The sequence below is a fragment of the Orcinus orca genome, chromosome 6 (assembly GCF_937001465.1).
Source record: "Orcinus orca chromosome 6, mOrcOrc1.1, whole genome shotgun sequence".
NCBI lineage: Eukaryota > Metazoa > Chordata > Mammalia > Artiodactyla > Delphinidae > Orcinus > Orcinus orca.
In genome coordinates this window covers 116,227,104-116,247,449 of record NC_064564.1, presented here as the reverse complement: position 1 = coordinate 116,247,449, position 20,346 = coordinate 116,227,104, and the positions used below count along the sequence as shown (strand labels likewise).

General features: G+C 44.1%; 1 protein-coding gene across 3 annotated transcripts in view; it reads left to right on the top strand.

The window, feature by feature from the left end:
* Positions 1–20,346, top strand: part of MED27 (mediator complex subunit 27) — a 197,517-nt gene that overhangs the window by 54,506 nt on the left and 122,665 nt on the right. For all 3 annotated transcript variants that reach the window (XR_004482933.2, XM_004269073.2, XM_012532797.3), the window contains exon 3: positions 10,784–10,914. Coding sequence is in view for 2 of the 3 variants with exons in the window: in XM_004269073.2 (XP_004269121.1) it covers positions 10,784–10,914 (131 nt within the window). In the remaining variant the exon portion in view is untranslated. The remainder of the gene's footprint in view (positions 1–10,783; positions 10,915–20,346) is intronic.

Sequence of the window (20,346 nt, the reverse complement as noted above, 5' to 3'; positions counted from 1 at the left end):
GTAACTTGCACATCAGAGCAGCCCTTTTTGTGTCAGGGGCTTAGCTCTCTTATGGTCCTGCCAAACTCTGTGCACTCCCCTCACCCAGATCCACCCAGAAACAGGCCTGTTTTTCTTCACTGGTCCATCTCCTCTAAGGTTTTTTCATCAGAGGCAAGGCCTTCCAGTTATTGGCTTAGTCACCTCTCACACTCAGTCTAATTGTTAATGGCTCAACAGCCTCAGCTGAGTGATAATAATCATAGTTAACATTTCTTGAGTGTGTACTTTGTGCCAGCCACTTTGCTCAGTGCCTTCATGTACTTAATTCTCACTAACTCCAGGAAGCTGACTGTGGTTTTGCTCCGTGAAACCCCAGATCGTTTCTAGTGGTATCGAGTAGCAGTATTATCTCCAGTAATAGAAGAGAACTGAGGCTCTGGAAAGTTGAACAACTCACCCAAGCTCACGGGTGGTTAAGTAGAGGGCTCATGGTTTATATCCACGTAGTTGACTACATACCTACACTCTCAATTAGATTAAGATCAGTAGAAGTCGTACCTCAGTCCTGTTGATCAGTAGAAATTTCACACGGACCTGTTGTTCATTTTAAACCGAAAACATACCCGTTTTATCCTGTGCAGACATTCACAGTCAGAACTTAAACCAACAAAAAAACCTTCAACAGTCCGATAAGGAAGGAAACAAGTACAGTCGGCTCTTTGTATCCGTGGGTTCCGCATCCTCGGGTTCAACCAACTGCAGAGCGAAAATATTTGGGAAGAGAATTCCAGAAAGCTCCAAAAAGCAAGAGTTGAATTTGCCACTCACTGGCAGCTATGCACATAGCATCTACATTGTTTTTATTTACATGGCATTTACATTGTATTAGGTATTATAAGTAATCTAGAGATGGCTTAAAGTATACGGGAGGATGTGTGTAGGTTATATGCAAATACTGCACCATTTATATAAGGGACTTGAGCATCTGCGGAGTTTGGTATCCACGGCAGGTTCTGGAACCAGTCCCCCGTGGATACCTAGGGAAGACTGTACTCTGGGAGTCTGGAGAGAGACTTTGATCTTCCAGTGCTGAATACTTTGTTAGCTGCCTAAGAAATACTCTGTAACTTGCTTGTTTAATGCATCAGGGTTGAGCCAGGTTTCTGGGCATTTAGGTGGTTCGTAGCTTTAAGAACTGCTCTCCACGGTGTACTAGAAGGGGCTTCCCAGCTGGTCCTCTGGGCCGCCTGTAGTGGTGAGCGCTTGCAGCGTCTCCCTAGGCCCCGTACAGTTGTCCTGGGTGAGGCATCACCAGCGTGATGGATCCTTTTCCTCATTTGTACAAGAGGAACCAAGTCGGGGCTCCTTCTCCGCACACCGAACTCATTCAGAACAGCGGGGATGGGGGCGTACTTTTTCCTTTTTCCCATTACACTTACCAGTTTATTATCTGACATGTTTAGGATGACAGTATTTGATTAAAAGGTGATATACTCTTAATCAGTTTTGTGAAAATTCGGTCATTCTGGGCATTGTTGGAAGAGGCGAATTTTGGGGCATAGTCACTTCTGATAATCACAAGACCAGCTCTGTCTGTTTCCCGGGCGCTGGGCCCTGTGCTTACATCTTCTGCACGTACCGTATCACTTAATTTCTATGACTGCCCTTCCGTTTCTTCATCTGTAAAAGGAGGCTGCGTACCTCTCTCCCTGGGGTTGTTGTGAGATAAGGAAAAGGCACTTTTGAAGTCTGCCTTAGGGCGTGTGCTCCGTCAACAGGAGAACAGCTTTGTCCTTGCGAGAGAAATCTGGTTGTTTTTTTTTCCCATATTGGGCTGGTGGAGAAACAGGCTCAGAGGGAAGAGGAAACACCCAGAAATGCCCAGAATAACTCGTACTTGAGCTGAGGTTTGAACTCGGGGCTGTCTGACTACAAAGCTCGTCCTCCTGGTACCCAGGGGACCACACTGCCTCTGGAGTTGCAGCCTTTGCTGCCAAAGCACAAAGGAAAGCACTTGCCTCCTTGGACTTACTGCCCCCAAGCCACCAGGCTTTATTCCTCCTATTCCCGAAGGGAAAAGGCAGTTGTTAAAAATGATCAATAAGAAGAGTGTCTTCCTGAACGTTTTCTTCTATTTCCTGATTCCTGCTCTCACAGGCCTCTGACCTGAGCTGCTGGCCTTTTGCTTCCACTCCTGTTATTTTCAGCTTGTCTGACTGACATCATAGTTGCGTATCTTTTAAAGTCAGAAAAGTCAGTGATCGTATGGCTGTTTCCCATTCTTCTTCCTTCTGAGTTTTCTCTGTGCTGCCTTTCCCTCTTCCCTGCCTCCTTGCTTCATTTCCTGAGTAAGCAAGGGCTGGGGCTGAGGCTGGTCAGATCCCTGATTTGGAGCCAGTTGGCTCCCAGCTGACGATGTTTATGATGTTTACGGAAGGAAGAAGAAGAAGCTGATGGGGGCTGCTTTTGATGGTAATGAAAATGATGCTTAAAGCAGAGCTCCGCATTTCATGACATTAGAAGAAGGGAGAGTTAAACTGTCCAACTAAATCTAAACTGACTGACGATGAGCACATAGGAATCATTTTTACTACCCATAAAAGAAGTTTGTAATAATCTAATCATAATTTTAAATTGGTCAGATTGGTAATTTTTAAAAATCATGTTTACTGGTTTCTCGACTGAAATCTTTTCAGTGATAAGTCAGCAAATGACTAATGCTTAGAATTCAGTGTCTAGAATTGAGGTATGGAAGTGTCCGGTGGTTGTCATTTTACTCATTTCTCAGTTGAAAAACCTCTGTTTTCTTTGGGAGGAAGAAAAAGAAAGAAATATCCAGGGACACACCTATTATATGGGAATATTCAATTCTTCCTCCAGGCCTCACCTATGAATGTTTGGGAGGAATAACAAAGTAGTGTGTGTCAACAAACATTTGTTACTCGCTAGACCTCTAGCATTGCACTAGATTTCAGCTAACGGCCAAGCATCAGACATCACAAAGAGCCCTTTCCCTTCTTTAACTGCCTTAAGTAGAGACTTCTGGTGACTGATAAAATGTTTGCGTTTCAAAAATATATTTAAATTTCACCAATGCAAGTTTAGACTGCATTTTCATAGAGAAATACAACATCATAGAATTTCAGTGTTAGAAGGCACCTTAGACATCATTCTAGCCTTCCATTTTAGACTTTGGATCCAGGCCCTAGGTATGCAATAGAAAACTAGTATTTGGCATTTCTGGTGGAAATATAAAGCTAATTCTGGGGCGTGTCATTCTTCCCTGCTACTTCTGTCTTTGGTCAGTGATAGAGAAAGGTCAAGGACACATTTTGTTTTTGTTGGATATAGTATAGTGTGTAAATGGGTAATGATTCTGGGGTGGTTCAGGCTTAGTTGGAGACAAGGACATGGTGGCCCATCTGGCATGGACTGCTTCCTCTAATACGAATGCAGGTGAGCAGGACTGCCCCCATGTTGTCCCTCTTCAGAGGACGTTTGCTCATTGTCACCATCGTTTACTAGCCTGTTAGAACGCTCTCATTAGTGCAGCGTCAGGTTCTGCCTTGATCCTGTTTGCATATCCTGCCTTCACCTTCTTCAGTGGCCCGGTGGCCCCCCAACATGTTTTTTATGACCCTGTGCATTGCTCTCCAGGACCACGCAGGGCAAACAGGTTGAAAGCCTGGTATGAAAGGCAGGGTGGTTAACAGGAGATGGGGCAACACCAGTTTTTGTGTACCCTTGTCTGTCTGTTAGGGTCTCTTTTTCGCTTTCTTTTGTGTGCTTTCTCTCTGCCTCTACAAATAGTCCCTACCATGGCTGTTTCCTCCATTTTTAGCCACATTCACAGTTTGCTTTTTGTTGGATCTGTTTAGATATATGAGTGATACAACTGTTCCAGCTGATTGACATCCTTGAAGTATGACAACATGCATGCAGCTGTAGTGTAAACAGGGGCAGTTGTGGAGAAAGGCCTATTAATAAAGGTGTGAGTTTTGGAACTCTCCAGAGGAACAATTCTAAACAACTCTAAACATTGCAGATATTTAAGAAAGAAGAAGACTGCTATCCATGCTCTCTATTTACTTCTTTGACAGTTTTGAAGTTTGGACATTTGAGGACTCATATGTAGGAAAAAAGAAACCCAAATGGCGTTTAGCATGGAAATGATGCCACAGTTGAGCAGAAGCACAGCCCTGACTTGGTGTCCTGCTTTCATGGTAATTGAAAGGCCTGAAATCCGGCTTCCCAGTAGAGAACAAATAGGCAAATAAATTGGACGCTTCCTTATGGTTTATTGATGCTGTTTTGCCCAAGTAAAAAAAAAAAATATACCCATAAAAGCTCAAATCTAAGGTTGTTTTTTCTTTCTTTCTTTTTCATATTGGCTATATGAAAGAAGCAGTAGGAGATAAAATGAGAAAAGAACCTAATATCATTATCCGATATTTAGATAAAAACCTGAGCAAAACAATTAGATTTATGGTATTTTTCTGTAGTTGTTTTCCTTGGCACAGATAATACCAGGCAACCTTGCTTCTTTCTTTCCTTAGAATTATGTTCCAAAGAAGAAACAGAGCTTTATTGTAATACATGGTTCTTTCTCATTAGCTGGAAACAAAACACATTTTAATAATGAGGGGCAAAGGTTTTTGCAACTCGAAGTGGTGACGAAGTGTTCCTAGTTTTGCACAAATATTGGTTTTAGTTGAAAGCTTAATGGTTTAGGAGAAATATGACTGTATGAAAATCTCACCTTAGCCTCCCCCACCCTCCCAGCGCCACATACACACATGGCAGCTTCATGGCGTGTGGCTTGATCCAGGTGTTTGTGGCATGAACTGATCCCGGTGTCAAATGTCCCTAGACTGGGGCCGTGAGCTTGGCATGCACTCTTGCGTCTTGGGAAGGTTGTCAGCACACTTACGCCAACCAGCTCTGGTTGTTATGGTCAGTGATGTGCAGGGGAAGTGGCCCCACGTGCATAGTGCCCTTCCTCTTACTACCATGATGTATGACACAAATTCTCAAAGATGATCCCTCAGTAAAAACAGATAATAGACGTGTGGATTCTGCTGGACAATAAGGTAATTTATGAAAACCCATGAAGCACCAGCACGGTTGCCCCATCAAACGCTATCAAGGCTGCTAGGAAGGTCAGATGTGTTACTGCCGAGTCTAGAATTTAAGTTTTCTGACAATATTGAGGTTTCTATGGTTTCTTGGTTTCTTTTCACCAAAGTTTTTGATGCCGGATGATACTAAAACCTTAAAATGATAGCATTTAGAACTTCCCCAAACTCCCCACCTTAGACATGACTGGAGTCAGTAGGAGGGAAAAACATGTGACATCTCAGCGCCTGCAAGAGGTCAGAGCGAACAGAGCAGACAAGAGCCAGCGAACGCCAGTGACGCTCTGCGCCCGCTCCCTTAGCGCTCGTTCCCGCCTGCCCGAGAAGAAGACCTGTGTGTCATTGCCGAAGCAGAGATGACATACGCCGGGTCCTCCGGTTAGAAAGATGCAGCACACTTAAAACCACAGGAAGAAGATACGTAAGGTGGACCTTGAATGGCCTTTTCCCCTCTTGTGATATGTGTGACCTCTTTAAGGTCAGAGTCTCCTCTCCCGTAAAGTGGGGGTGGGGTGGGGGGAGGGGAGGCTTCACTAAGACTCCTCTCTGACATGAGAATTCTATGATTTGAAGTAATCCGAGTGCAGTCCCCATGGATGCCTTTTCCTGAACTCAAGCCTGCGGAGAGGTTCAGACATGCCCGCTTTTTTAGCAATTAGAGTAAGAGGGAGAAAGGATTCCTTCAGGGCTCTGTCACAACAGTGAGCACCTGCAAAGCTGTGTGTTTGCTTTTATAAGAGACCAGCCTTAAGAGGACTGTCTGATGGAGTCATTCTGTTCTCCAGATTGGCTCCAGTGACAGGCCAGGCCAGGGCAGTTTCACCAATCTGCCAGTCCACTTACAAGCTGACAAATTCATTAGCATCACCTGTACGTCATGCGCTACCCTGCAGGTTGCAGAGAATGCAGGCTAATCAATAACAAGGCTGTGTCCTCCAGATGTGTCTCCCTCGTGGCCAGCTTCACTCCTGGACCAAGAAAGAACACCAGGCTACTTTACCTGCTGCCAAATCCCGGTGACAGAGAGGAGCTCTGCTGGGAGAAGGGAGCTGCCCGAGGGGGACTGGAGGAGGCCCAGGGGCTCCCCAGCCTTCATCTCTTCTTCCCCTCCTGTGGCCCTGCTCTAAGCCAGCCAGAATTTATTATGACTTACTTCTAGCTCATTCTTCATCCAAAGGGTTTAGTTACTGGAAGTACCGATGTGTCTTCCTAGTGTTCTTAGAAACGTATGTGTAATTCTGTGTAAAGTGATTTTTAGAAATAAAGTGAAATGCCTTAAGGTTTGGAGGAGTCTTGCTGCCGTTGTTGTTGAACTTGCCCCCACCCTTAAAGAAGCCTTTGATGAGTCTTTGAAAACAAAACAATGGTTTTCAGAGTAGGAAGAATCGAACCTTCATTGATCTGGCTTATAAATTTTGAGATTTTTGAATGTCAGTTTTCTTAAAGTGGGATTCAGGCCATATGGCATGGGTAGGATAGATGCTGTACCATGGTCCCCTGGGAGGTTCTAGGAACCACTACAGCTTTTAAGTACTAGGCCTAATTGATCACCACTGGCTTAATTAGTATATTGAATGTAATCAGTATGATGAACTTCCTTCTATTTTCTTCTCAAACTTCTGTCCACTGCAGAACACGTCCTTTATCTATCTGGAGCAGGTAGAGCATTCAGAACACACGGAGGACGCGAAACGAGTTGGAGGACTAAGCAGGGGTCATTGCTCATCTGATTTTCTGAACCCGAGATTTAAGTCAGAAACTTTGCATTTGAGTCCTAGTTTTAAAAATAATTTCCTTTCATGTCATCTCCTTCCAGTACATTTTGTTACTTGTGATTTGAAGCATATTAAAGCTAATTGGATTTGGACTTTTTGAAAAGCAGTAAAGACTTAGGCTATCCAGAGGAAAAGGGTTTGCTGTTGTATGAAATTGTAGGGACATTACTTCAACACTTTGTGGTGAAGTCAAATACCCATGTAACTTCTTTAGAAACCTAGAGGAATCAAACCTTAGAGCTAGGTGGATCCTTGGAGAAAACAGAACGCATGTTTTGCAGAGAGGGGAGTGAGATGTGTAAGACCGCACAGCTCTTGTTAGTAGCAGAGCTCAGTAGCACATTTTCAAAGAGAATGCTTGTTACAGAGGCTCTTAGTCTGTACACTAGAGTTTACCAGGACCCTACCTGGTAACATTCAACACTTGAGCATGTTTAATATTACTAAAACAGCATTACTTTAAGAAATATGCAGTAAGTCAAGGTTTTCCTAATTCAAAATGGTGTTTCCCTCAGATCATTATGAGTTGCTGAAAATATCTCAGGCCTAGAGCTAATTAGTAGACATAATTGATTAGAAAGGGCTTTAGGTTGAGAACTGACAGAAGAATCCGAGGTTAGTCATAGAAAATAGAAGTTTGACATTAATAGATAGCAAAGTAGGAACTGAGAGAAATGTTCTCAAAATCCAGAGAACATGGAAATAGCTGCTACTGCGGAGTAGCCACTTACCAGTAAATGAAGAGCCCCCTCACCGCAGCTGACCACACGAACACTCCCATTCCCCACAGCTGGGAGATGTGGAAGTTAAAAGAATGGACGTCTTTATTTCTCTCCCCCTTTCATTTTATTCTTGCTGATTAATGGAGAAATGATCTTGGATAGAAAAATCACATTATAACTTTGATAAGTTAGTTGCCTTTTGAAATAGAGTTGCTCCCAAGCCACATATGTTTATTGAAATATATATTTTATAGAAAATATTACAGAGCCTGTAACTGAAAACTTATGGCAGTATTTTGGGGAGTGATATGTTCTTAATGTTAATTTGTAGATTAGCTCTGAACTCCCTTCTCCTGTTCTAGAACCATTGTCTGAGTGAACATTTTCCAAGAGTCTTTTCAAATCTAAACTGTGTTTCATGGGATGGAGTATTTAGTGCTTAAATAATGTATAAATCCAGTTGGACAGGAGCTGCCTGTCAGTTTTATTAACTTTGACCTTTTCTCCCATTATAAAGATGGTTCGGTAAATATTTAATGGGCTCCTTATAGATCTTGACAGTCGGAGCTGTGATCCTGGAAACCGAGAAGCGTATATATGGTGAACAAATGTTGCTTAATCACTGTGAGTCAGCTTTCAAAGGCAGGTTTCGTTTTGGGGGAAGAAAAGTCCTTCCATCTTCCTGTGCTCTTAGGGGTGTGGTGTACATTAAGAGCATCCAAGATGGTAGAAGTTTCAAAGGAACCCTTTGAAAGACAGCAGCTAGCATGCGTTTCTGCTGTTTTGGGTTGGTTTGTTTGGGCAGATGACGCCAGGTGGGCAGAATCACCGTGCTGCTCTGCGTGGTTGGCAGGACTCGTCCACTCAAAAGAGTCAGCAGGGCTGGAGTGGCTGAGCTTGCGTGGACCCCAGTAAGATACACAGAAGAAGGAGAGCCAAAAGGAGAGACGATTCCTTGAGCCAGGAGGGGACCCCTGCCAAGCTGTCTTTCCCTTTAATTCCGTAAAGCTCCATGCATATTGCACTCATTGCAGATTCTGGTGGGGAAGATCGAAACCCAAGTAGCTGACATTTTGAAACATCGTCTTTCAAACTCGTACTGTCCCTTGCTTCCATCGATTTCCCATTTAAGAAATCTGTCGCAGAAAAACAAATTTGAGCAAAATTCATTGGTCTGCGATGAGTTGTTAGAGCCAAATTATGCCCCCCCTTTCCGCCCCGAGAAGAGCTCCGTTCTTATTATCAATGTGATGTATCTTTGTCTTGTATTGTGCAGCCATAGGGCTCCCCCAGCAAATCGACCAAGGAAATCAAGAGCCTGTTAAAAAGCAATATGGGTGCTCCAAACACAGACACTTCAGTGTTACTGGGTCACTGGATAGCTTCATTTTTATAGCCACTTTCAAGAAGCAGATCATTTCAATTGGTTTTGTTTTCTTCCACTCTGTATTTGTGTGCAGCCCAGTGGCTTTAGGTGAGGCCATTTAGTTTTCAGAACGTTATTACCCTTTGCATCCAGGGCCCGGCCCCTTTTGTATGGTGGTCACCAGTTTCATTACCATGAGCTGTAATGTAGCTGACTCTGCAAAGGAAATCTATGCCTTGGAAGAGCATTTTGAAAAGAAATTGATTCAGAGCTTCAGAATGAATTACTATTTGTATATTAGTTAATTCTAAATAAATGTTTGAAAGACCTCGCTTAATGTGAGACGGGAGGAAGAAACATACTGGATGTTGTAAATGGTCTCAGTCCAAATTCTTAGCTTGGCATTTTCACATCTGAATGTTTTATTTACATCTGTTGAAAATTGGGATACCTTTCAAGGATAATTTTATTATAGAGATGAATGACAGCTCTTAAGGTCTAAAATACAAAAGTATGGGATTTAAAAAAGGAGGATGGGAGTCACGGTCACATGTCAAATTGGATATAAGCTTCATTTGGCAATGAGTGAGAGTGATGAGTTGTATTTTAAATTGAAAGATCGTCATGATCGGAGTTGGGGGCGAGGGAGATTGACTGCATTGGGGCGCAAGGGAACTTTCTGCAGGGATGGAGATTTTCTGTATCTTGATTGGGGTGGCAGTGTCCCAGGTATACGTTGTCAGAACATCACACTGTACGCCTAAAATGTGTGCATTTTATTTTATGTAAATTATAACTCAATAAAGAAGATTTTTTGAAAAGTCCTGTTTGTTTTAGAATTAGGCAGTATTATTTCTCTCTTCCAATAGAGAAATCAAAGTCTAGAAAAGTAAGATGATCTGTCCTAAGTAACCTCGAAGCTCAGCAGTTTGTCGTGGACAAAGCAAAGGATGCTGGCTGTCAGCCCATTTAAAGTCTCCTGCTTCCTTACCCCAGTTGTATGGTTCCAGTTGCGTGCACATGGAGTGGAATTAACTTCTCCAACCAGTTCTGTTCGGTGAAGCTATATCCATTTGTATACGTTATCGTAAGATATATTCACGTGTTTATTCTTGTGATTGATACTTGTATCTTAACCACGGGAAACAGCAGCCCAGCGGTATGTTTGAATCTGTTTATGATAAGCCTGTTGTGCTCCTGGTTTACTGCAGTGGACCATGAGTTATATGCTTTTTATTATAAGCAAGACATGATGGCAGCAGGAGTTCCCAGAACTAATCTGTCTTTAAGGAAGCCCACTGTCTCCTCTTGTAAAAAAATGACATAAGCTTTAAAACCATTTACATAACGCATATATGAATAGCGGTGAAAAATAAAGTAAAAAAGTATCCCAATTCTACTATTTAGAAATACACTGTTAACATTTTAGAGAACATGTGTTTAAGTGTCTCTCTGTTTACAGTGTAACCTGTTTGGTTTTTTTTTAATTCAACAAAATGGTGTTTTAAAGTTCTCTATGTATTTTACCCAATTTCCCAGTTATTGTTGGTTATTTAGATTGTTTCCAGTTCTCTATCATTTTGTAATGCCACGATGAACACCTTATTCATGTTTCTTTTCCTATTTGTCTGATTATCTCCTTATAAATACATTCCTTGAAGCAAAATGTTAGCAGCTGTATTTGAAGTTATTAAAAATGTTCTGAGCCGGTAAGATGTATCAGGTCTTGATAGTGTAATACCCCTTGTCTAGCTTTTACCAAATGTTATCTTTCTTCCCCTTTTGTTTGGTTTTTCTCTGCAGTTGCAGTACCATGCAGGTCTGGCATCTGGCCTTTTGAATCAACAGTCGTTGAAACGTTCTGCTAACCAGATGGGAGTATCTGCTAAACGTAGACCAAAGGCTCAACCCACGACTCTTGTCTTACCGCCTCAGTGAGTGATGGGTTTGAAAAACGTACTTTTGTCCTGGGGGAAGTCTGCTCTGTGCTTGTTTTTAGCTAATGGAAACTTGATTTTGCAAAGTCATTTCTTTCTTTTAAAAAGGTATCTGTTAAGATTAGAAACCAAACATGTAGGTAATCTATTTTGCATAGGTCTTAAAAGAAGCAGTTATAATGCACTTCATAGTTTACACGGTTTGTGTGTGACTCTAGGACTTCAGGATGCCTCAGAGCTTATTCTTTGTGTCCTTGTCACATTCCCAGAGTCGGCAGAGCATAAGGGCAGTTCTCCTTATCTTACAAATGACACAGCCGAGGAGCACATTTTGATAAGCTGCAGGCCATCCAGGGAATCTGGTAGAGCTGGGATTAGAATCAGTGCTAGGCCCACTGATGCTTTTTTAAAATAGTAATATATGTGCTCTTCCTTTTCCCAATAGGAGAGATAGCAGACACTGTGAAGTGTACAGATCACTGGTTGTTCACATGTGTCTACCTCCGTGTAGCTCCACCCAGATCAAGCCACGTGGCCACCGCTTCCAGAACCCCCACGAGGGTTCTTCTCGTGTTCCCAGTGCCGCCTCCCTCCCTAAGTTTTAACAGCTATTCTGACTTCCTTGAACAATTGATTTTACCTGTTCTTGAAATTCATATAAATGGAATCACACAATATGTAATCTTTTATATCAACTGTCTTCACTCAACACAATATCTGTTAGATTCATCCAGGTTGCTTGTTCTTTTTTGTTGCTGTGTAGTATTCCTTCGAGTATGCCACAATTATTCTACCCGTTGGGTTGTTCTTTACTAGAAGCCCCAGTAGATGAAGGCCAAGGCTCAGTCAGTGATGTGGAGTCAGAAATTGAAGCACACCAGTCTTTGCCAGTAGCTTTTCTATCCACGTGAACACTCCCCCAAAAGGGGCACTACTCCCCAAAGCTCCACTTGGTCTTTAAACACATTGCCCAGCCCAACCCGCCCTCCTGTTGTACCCTCTTTTGCTTACATCCTCAGTTACAAACTACATTTTAAAATTTCCAGTCCAGAGGAGTGTTTGCTTCCAGGACGGGATGAACATAACCAGCCAGCCTCCAACAGGTTATTTTTTGTCCGCTGCATGCACAGGTGCCATCCTTTCCAGAGACTACAGGGACAGTTTCTTTGAGTGATGCAGGATAGAGAGAGTTTTCACCATTTGGCAGGAAGCTTCTTCTGTCTCATGCTTCTCATGTGTTGATTTGGTGGTTCTGCACATCTCAACTTTCGGCTCTCAAAAGTCTAACGGGCCCTTGTAACTTGTCATCTTCTCTGCTTGGATTGTCTACTGAGGCAAGATGCTTGGCGAGAAGTGAAAGACTTTCTAATGGTCCCGCAAGACTGGAGCCAAAAGTGTTTGTTGCTAACTCTCTCTTGACAAAAGTCAATTCTTAGTCCATCTGTTCACCATTTGTTAATTTGCATTGGCTTGAAACCTGTTTACAGGTGACATGCTATTATGAGGACACTTAGAAACTATTTTAAGCACCAAGGCAATCAACAGACTCTGTTCGCATGCCAAAAAAAAAGAAAAGAAAAGAAAACAACTGGTGTTCACAACTGTCATTATAAATTTATAATAAATCACTCAAAATACTTAGTTTCAAAGAGAAAAGTGGTTACTGCGTCCTAAGAATACAACGTTGAAATGATTTCCTTTACTTAGTAGACTCTTTCCTGTGAAAATTGACTGCTGCCTTTTCCCATCATTGAGCTTTGTGGACTCACATTATCCTGGAATCCCTTTGTAAAGTGACTATCCAGTAGGCAGGATCTACAGCTAAAGGACATTCTGTTCACTTTTATTGAGCACCTACTATGTGCCACTTATAGTGTTAGATGTCCAGAATAGAGACACCAGCAATTCATAGCTGCTGGCCTAATTGGATCATATATATATTTTTTAGACTAAAAAATAGGACACTAGTAATATATACATATTGTACATTTTGAAAAGACCAAAGGTATTAAAAAAGGAAAGAAAAAATAATAATACCATCACCCTGAGAAAGTTATTGTTAAAGTTTTGATGGATATTGTTCTAGATTTTTTTCTATGCGTATGTAATATATAATTTTTAAAAACAAAAAACAACCTTCAAGAAGAATTGTAATATTGTTCTGTGTCACATCCCAACGTTTGTTGAGTGTAGTTCTTAGATTTTAAGGTAGTATAATTTGACCTGTGGAATACTTAAATTTGCTTGTTAATCAGCCATGTTGTGGTTTTATCTGTAGGACACGACTCATTACAGAATTTTTATTGTAAGTATGATATGACCATAAACTATCTTTGTCATTATGGAAATCCCTTGAAACTCCCTTATAAAACAACACCCGAATCCTCCAGGGTTGCTACAGTAGTCATCTATTGCTACGTAAAAAGTTGCCCCCAAACTTAGTGGTTTAATTACAGTAAACATAATCGCCCATATTTTCTGTGGATCCTACCTGGGAATGGCTTGGCTGCATGGTTCTGGCTCAGAGCCTCTCGTAACATTGCAGTCAGATGGCAGCCAGGACCACAGTCATCTGCAAGTTGGACCAGGGTTCAAAGGTCACTTCCAAGGTGGCTCACTGACATGGCAGGTAAGTTGGTGCCAGCTGTCGGTGGAAGACCTCAGTCCCCTCCACGTGGGCCTGTCCACAGGGTGCCTGAGTGTCCTCTGGACTTAGGGGTGACTTCTTCCAGAGCAAGCCATCTAGAAGAAGGCGAGCCAGGCAGAGCCTATCCTTTTTATGGCCTCGCCTCAGAGGTATGTGGCATCCATTCCACCCTGTAGTGTGTTAGAAATGATTCACTACGTCTGACTGACATTCAAGGTCGGCGGGGGGCAGGAAGAGCTTCTCCCTTGTGAAGGAAGGAGTGTCAGAATTTGCAGACACGTTTCAGGGAATTCCCTGGCGGTCCAGTAGTTAGGACGCGGCGCTTTCACTGCAGGGGCCCGGGTTCAATCCCCGGTCGGGGAAGGAAGATCCTGTAAGCCGCGGGACGCAGCCAAAAAATTTAGAAAATTTAAAAGTGAAAAAGAATTTGCAGACGTATTTTAAAAGCGCCCCAGTTGCCAATGAGGAGAGCCATTACACAGAGGGAAGAGTGGCGGAGCCTGTGAGCCCCATTGACTTATTTATTCAGCAAATATTTACTCGGGGCCTATAGGTGGTGGGTTCTGTGCTCCGTGCTGGGGATTTGGAGATGAATAAGATAGAATTTCGGCTTTCAGGACACTCTGAGTAGAAATAGAGGAACAAACAAGTAGCAGGGAGTCATAGTCGAGTGTGCCGAGTCCTAAGGAAGTGGTCCTAACGTGCCCGAGAAGGCCACAGGCAGGATGCTGAGAGAGACCCACGCAGGGAGGCCCAGCCAAACTTCACCCGATTTCTCCACTGCCAGCTGTGAAGGACAGAGGCTTTCCTTCATGGAGAGCTGGATGCTTTCTTGCATAGGCCTTACAGGATTCTAAGGAAAGGGTTTATTTCTTTTTTTTTTCTTTTTTCTGTGTTATATTCTCCAATGACCTTTTTCTTTTCTTTTTTAACATCTTTATTGGAGTATAATTGCTTTACAATGTTGTGGTAGTTTCTGCTGTATAACAAAGTGAATCAACTATATGCATACGTATATCCCCATATCCCCTCCCTCTTACGTCTCCCTCCCACCCTCCCTATCCCACCCCTCTAGGTGGTCGCAAAGCATGGAGCTGATCTCCCTGTGCTATGCAGCTGCTTCCCACTAGCTGTCTCTTTTACACATGGTAGTGTATATATGGCCATGCCACTCTCTCACTTCGTCCCAGCTCACCAGGAAAGGGTTTATTTCTAAACAGTGGAGGAGGCCGGTGAAGGACCAGGGGCTGGGCCCCTCGCTCGCCCACCCCTGGAACTCTGTGCGTCTGTTAGTGTGGTAGCAGTTGAGTTTCTGCATTGGCTTGTGTCAGCAGTTGGGTGGCACGGAAGCTACTGCCACAAAACCACTGTCTCTGCCTGAGTGCGCCGAGACCACAGGCGCGGCAAGAACACAGGAGAGTTGTACCACACGTTAATGTGTTTGTTTTTTAAATGCGGTTGGCTTTAATAGCAGTAGTCTTTGAAAACTCAGATTCTCCCCGAATTCCCAGAGGATTAGTGATTTGTGGGATTAATGATTCATATCTTTCTCCCCCTCCAAAGAAGCTTGTAAGGAGACAAAGATGTTGTTCATGATGAAAGGTCTTTGATCCCTTATTAGCGTTCAGAGGGCACTGGTGAAGCGACCTCACTTCCGTGATTCCCGAGCGTTCATATTAAGTCTTTTGCAGACGGACACTATCGTTTTCATAAAGGAGCTGTGTCCCCTGTTGCAGGGTAAACATTGTCAGCCTTTGACCTTTGTAGGATTGGGATCAGCCTGGGAAGTGGATGTCGTACTTGATCGATCTGTGAGTTGCATCCTGAGATCGCTGTGTACTTACTCTATGTCAGCTGGAGCACGTTTACTTGTGCCCTCTTAGATAGCAGTCTCAGCTCTATGCTGTATTGTTTAGTGTGCTTTTGTGGCAACGTGGGATGTTGGTTTTAATCAGTAAGGCCAAGCTGACTGGCCTGTGACTCCTGTTCAGCACCTTGGCCTGAGGAAATGCCGGCTTTCAGTGGCAGCAGGTGAAAGACTCTTCTGTGTTCTTATTTTCCGCACACACAGATCTCATTTAGGTTTCAGGAAAGAAAACATAAATTGTTTTACAGAAAGGTTAGTTGTAAAAGTATTACCTGCCTCCCTCCCAACCCCCTGCCCCGGAAGTTGTCAGGCCAGGCAGTTTCTTTTGTATCACGTTATGGTCTGTGAAGAGGTCCTGCCTACGAAATTAAGGGCCTTTCGTAGGCTGCCTTCTCGCTAGTCACTGGGGACGCGCCGTCCCCGCTCGCGGCCAAGAGCGGCCCTTCTGCTTGTCCACTAGGCCCAGTCCCCTCTCACCTGCTCCGAGCCATTTCTCCGTGGGTCTCCTGTTTCTGTCCTGCTCCATCAGTGTTCCCCTTCTCCGCGCCCACTCCTGGTAGAATGTAGACATGCTTGTTCCACTATCTCCTGGGAGAACACCCCTCCCCCTTCCAGTTCCCCGCTCCCCTCTCTCCTCTTTACCGCAGACCTCCCGTTTCTCAAGCACCCCAGGCAACAACTGCCCCGATTTCTATCCCCGTTCCCTAAGCAGAGTCATGCCGAACGGAATACTTTCCTCCTGGTTTCTTTTGCTCGATGTGGTGTTCTGGAGATTCATTCATGGTGTGTGTGTCAGTGCTTCGTTCCATTTTATTGCTGAAAAGGATTCCTTGGTGTTCTTCCGAGGCTGCCAGCGGCATTTCCTCACCATTGGGCATCTGTTTCAATATTGTCTAATACCTTCGAGAGTGTGGGGAGTCTTCACTTCATGCTCCTGTTCTTGGATGACCTACCTCAGGTTTGAGTAACAACAACACACAGAAACTGTGTGCAGGGACAAGTGTTGCTGGAGAGAAAGGCCGCCCATTCAGGAGGTAACAGGGATAATGACACCACACGCACACCTAGGGGGGCCCGTGTTTGAACAACAGATTGCCTTCGGTACGGTGGCCACTGATCTGGTTCTGGGAGTTTAACTGAAAGAGGCTCATTTTCTGCCACTGCCTTGCACGCTAATTCCCAAGAAGATCATCGACTTGAAATTACACATGGTGCTTATACAGATGATTGGATTCTCTCCAAAATGTGTGGTAAATGCAGCTTCTGTTCTCGAAAGGCGGAGGCTTCTGTTGTCTTTTGCTTAACGTGAAACCTACAGGAATCACGGAGAGCAAAGCGGTGACATGAATCCGTCCTTGGCGATAGTGATGAACGAGGGGGCTCCACTTACCGTGGTCACTGACGTTTAAACTAAGAAAGGCAAATATTTGCCAGGATGAAGCGCACTAAACCCAGAGTCTCTTCCTGTAGCTTCCTGGCTGTTACATCATTATCTCTTCTGTTGTTGATTTTCCAGACCTTTTCTACTAGTTTTTTTCCTCAGCCACACAGAGATGAAACTCCAAGTTTCTGTATTTAATAGCTATGCTCTTACGGAAACCTTGATAGAGACGTCGTTTGATAGTGGCTGTGAACCTGCTTCCTCGCAGGGACCTAATTTTCTTCTTGATTACTTGGGCTTTGTTTTGCCTCCCGAGGACCTTGATATTTGGTTGAGGGCAGAATTTGGTGGTATGTTGATAAGTTTATATTCAATTCTTCAACTTAGATGGTGGTAGGAGCCTTGAACAAGAATGTTTGGCATCTCTTTTTATTAGAGTTTAGTTTGTCTCTGAGCAAAGCGACAGTGAATACACCACGAATGAGAAGCAGACCGGTTCATTGCCGTGAGCTTTAGAAATACACAGCATCGCTTCCTGAATCCCCTTTTCCAGGGATGCTGATTTCCCAGGCTGACTTCTGCGCTTGGGCTGGTGAGCAGAGCAAGTGTTCCCGAAAGGAAACACCTTTGCAGCTGTAAGTTTCCTCACATTCCGCAAAAAGTCATCAAAACTTGAGTAGAAATTCACTAAATCCTCCTTTCCCCTACTGGCAAGTATTAAGTAACAATATTCATTAAATACCACTGAGAGGCTGTGTAATAAAGAAATAATCCTAGGCCTTGGTGGCTATAATTCTCCAGAAGAGTTGAAATTGAGAATATAATTAAAGATTAAAACATTGTTTGCATTCTAGAACATGGAAGAATCTTCCTCTCCATTGCGGGACCATATTAATAAGGAAGAGATCAGTTACCAATAACCAACACTTCAGAAGCTCATTTATTAACATCAGTTATGTTTAAGCTGTCCGACTCAGTATTTCTTTTGCCTTTTTCCTATGAGACTGGAGCTGTGTCCCGGAATAGTGAGGGATACCAGTCTTATCAAAAAAAAAAAAAAATTTATCCAAACCTATTCAGCGTCCTGAGTTTGGATAGGAGTGTTAATATGGTAGGGGTTACCTGCACATGGCTCTTCAATCCTGTAATTCATTGTATCCCTCTGTTTCGTCAACAAAATAATTTTCAGCCTGTTAGTTTCAACCAGTTTTCCTTGTACAGGTTAAAAGGTTGGTAGGAACTGGTATGCCTAGCTGTTTTGAGGTTTTTTATCATTGTGGCTGGGAAAAGGGTGAGAACTCTATAAAATGTTGTCAGACCATCTCGACGCTGTGACAGAAAGAAACCCTTGGTGGTCAGATACCTGGTATTCTGAGCTCGTGCAGCCAGCCTGCACCCTTAACTTCAGCGTGGGAACAGGGAAGAGCCCGGGGCCTCACCCAATTGGATTGTAAAAGTTTAACTGCACAAGCATCATTTCATTTTCTTCCTCTGCTTTTTTGTTGCTGTTCACATTTGTTTTCCATTTGCCTTGAAATCGAATCAGAAGGCATTTGAGGCCAAGGGTGTGGAATAGTCTTCTTCTGTATCCAGGCTCCACTGTTGCCTGTTCCTGGTCTTTAGAGTTTCCATTCAAGGGCCCGGAGAAGACGCAGTCAGTAATAGTTCTTGAAATGTCCTTTTTTATGTTTTTATTGCTTGTGTTATTGGCGGGTGGAGAAGGAAAGTGTCTTTCTCCGTCTGTGGCATTGACTGGGGAAGGGAAAATGTGGTTCAGTGACTGGGCAGATAGAAACCTTCAACCCTGAACTCCTGTACGGCTTTATTTTGGTAACCCTTCCACGGCATTTGCCACTGTCTGCCTTGTGTTTTGTTAAGCCTGGAAACTCCTTGGGGACCAGGGTTCCCTGTGTCCCTTTCCGGCCTGGCCTTGGCTCACATACTGACGGCTGAGTGAACCGGCCCTGGAGGCTAGTTCCCCTCTGTGCTGGCCCCCCCGCCCCCCCCCGCCAAGCGGATGAGGCGAGAGTGTCTTTACAAGATGTGCTGGACGTGTGTTTGTACTGCTCACGCCTCTTGATGAGTTGGAGGCGTAAGCGTTGGGTGTGTAAATGGCTGGGAGCCCAGTGCAGGAATGCCGCAGGTGAGCATTTGCAGTTGTGGGTCTGGCTCTGCTGAGTGAGGGTGATTGGATCTGCAGGCCGGGGCAGCAACAGCAGGGCCATAAAGGCAGACAGAGGCCTTGCAGCGGCGCCACAGGGAGCAGCAGGCCCGGGGCCGCGAGCAGGGGCTGGTGTGCGGAAGGTGGTGTGTTGGGAAGATGAATCAAGTAGCAGAATGCAGATAAATACGGTGGTCCTTCGTAGCTGTTTAAAAGATAATTGGTTCATGTTACTTATCTCTTACCCCCTCTATTTGGGCAGGAGAAAAATCTCTGGGAGAAATAAACGAGGAATCCCTCATAAATATTAATGTAGAAGTCTGTCTACGGAGAGTAAACATAGGGACATTGTGTTTTAAATGCTCTGTGTCGTTGTGCTCCATTAGCATATGTGTTGTAAAAGAGCCTCTCCCCCGAGAGAAGCGTGTTTGGTTCAACTAGTAGCTGCCTGCTGAAACCCATACTTTAGACGGACAGGAGAACCACTGTGCTCCCCTGCTTCCGCCAGAGGGTTTCCTTGCGTTCACCCGTTCTCAGAAGTGCTGGCCCGTGACAGGAAGCCGGTAGCAAGTCCTGGATCCCGTCTCCTCATCTAGACCCTCCGTCTGGACCTCTGCTTCATGCCGTCTAGTTTGCTACTGTGGGTGCACATGTGCGTGCTTGTGTGCGTGTGCGTGCTCGCACGACTGTGTTTATGTTTGTAGCGTTCACTCTGCACGCATTTGTCAAGCCCTCTCTACAGGCTAGGCGTATGCTTGATCAGGCTGGCAGTCTAAAGGCGTAGAAGTACTCCTGTCTGCAAACCAACGGAAAAGAGAATGAGTTCCCTTTGAAGCACGTGGGAGGTGCCCATAAGCCTTGGCGAAACGGTATGATGGACCCGACTTGCTTTAAGATACTCCAGCCTTCCACTTCTCAAAAGTGTTGGGGGATATGATAAAAAGAGTTGCTAATTGTTGAAACTGGATCATAAGAATGTAATACTGTCGATGAGATCATTATACTGTTTATCTACCTTGGAATATATTTTTTACAATTTCACAACAAAATGGTTTTTTTGGAAATACGGGTCTGGAGCTTGGATTGTTGTTGAAGAAGTAGCGTTTCGGCAGTCAGCAGTATAGGCGTGATGGGAGAGGTCTTGGGAGTGGGTAGACTCTGCCGGGGTGGTGGAGGGAGACCAGAGGAGGGCACGCAGAGGAAGCGCTGGCGAAGGACGCTGCCGCCCTGCCCAGCCTTGCCCCGCCGCCAGGTGGCACTTCAGCCCTTTATTGTCTGCTTCTGGTCCTGGCCTCGCTTCTCAGCTGATCTGTCCTATATTTATCTCAGACCCTCTGTGACGTGGACTAAAATTTAAGACTCCATGTCTCCCA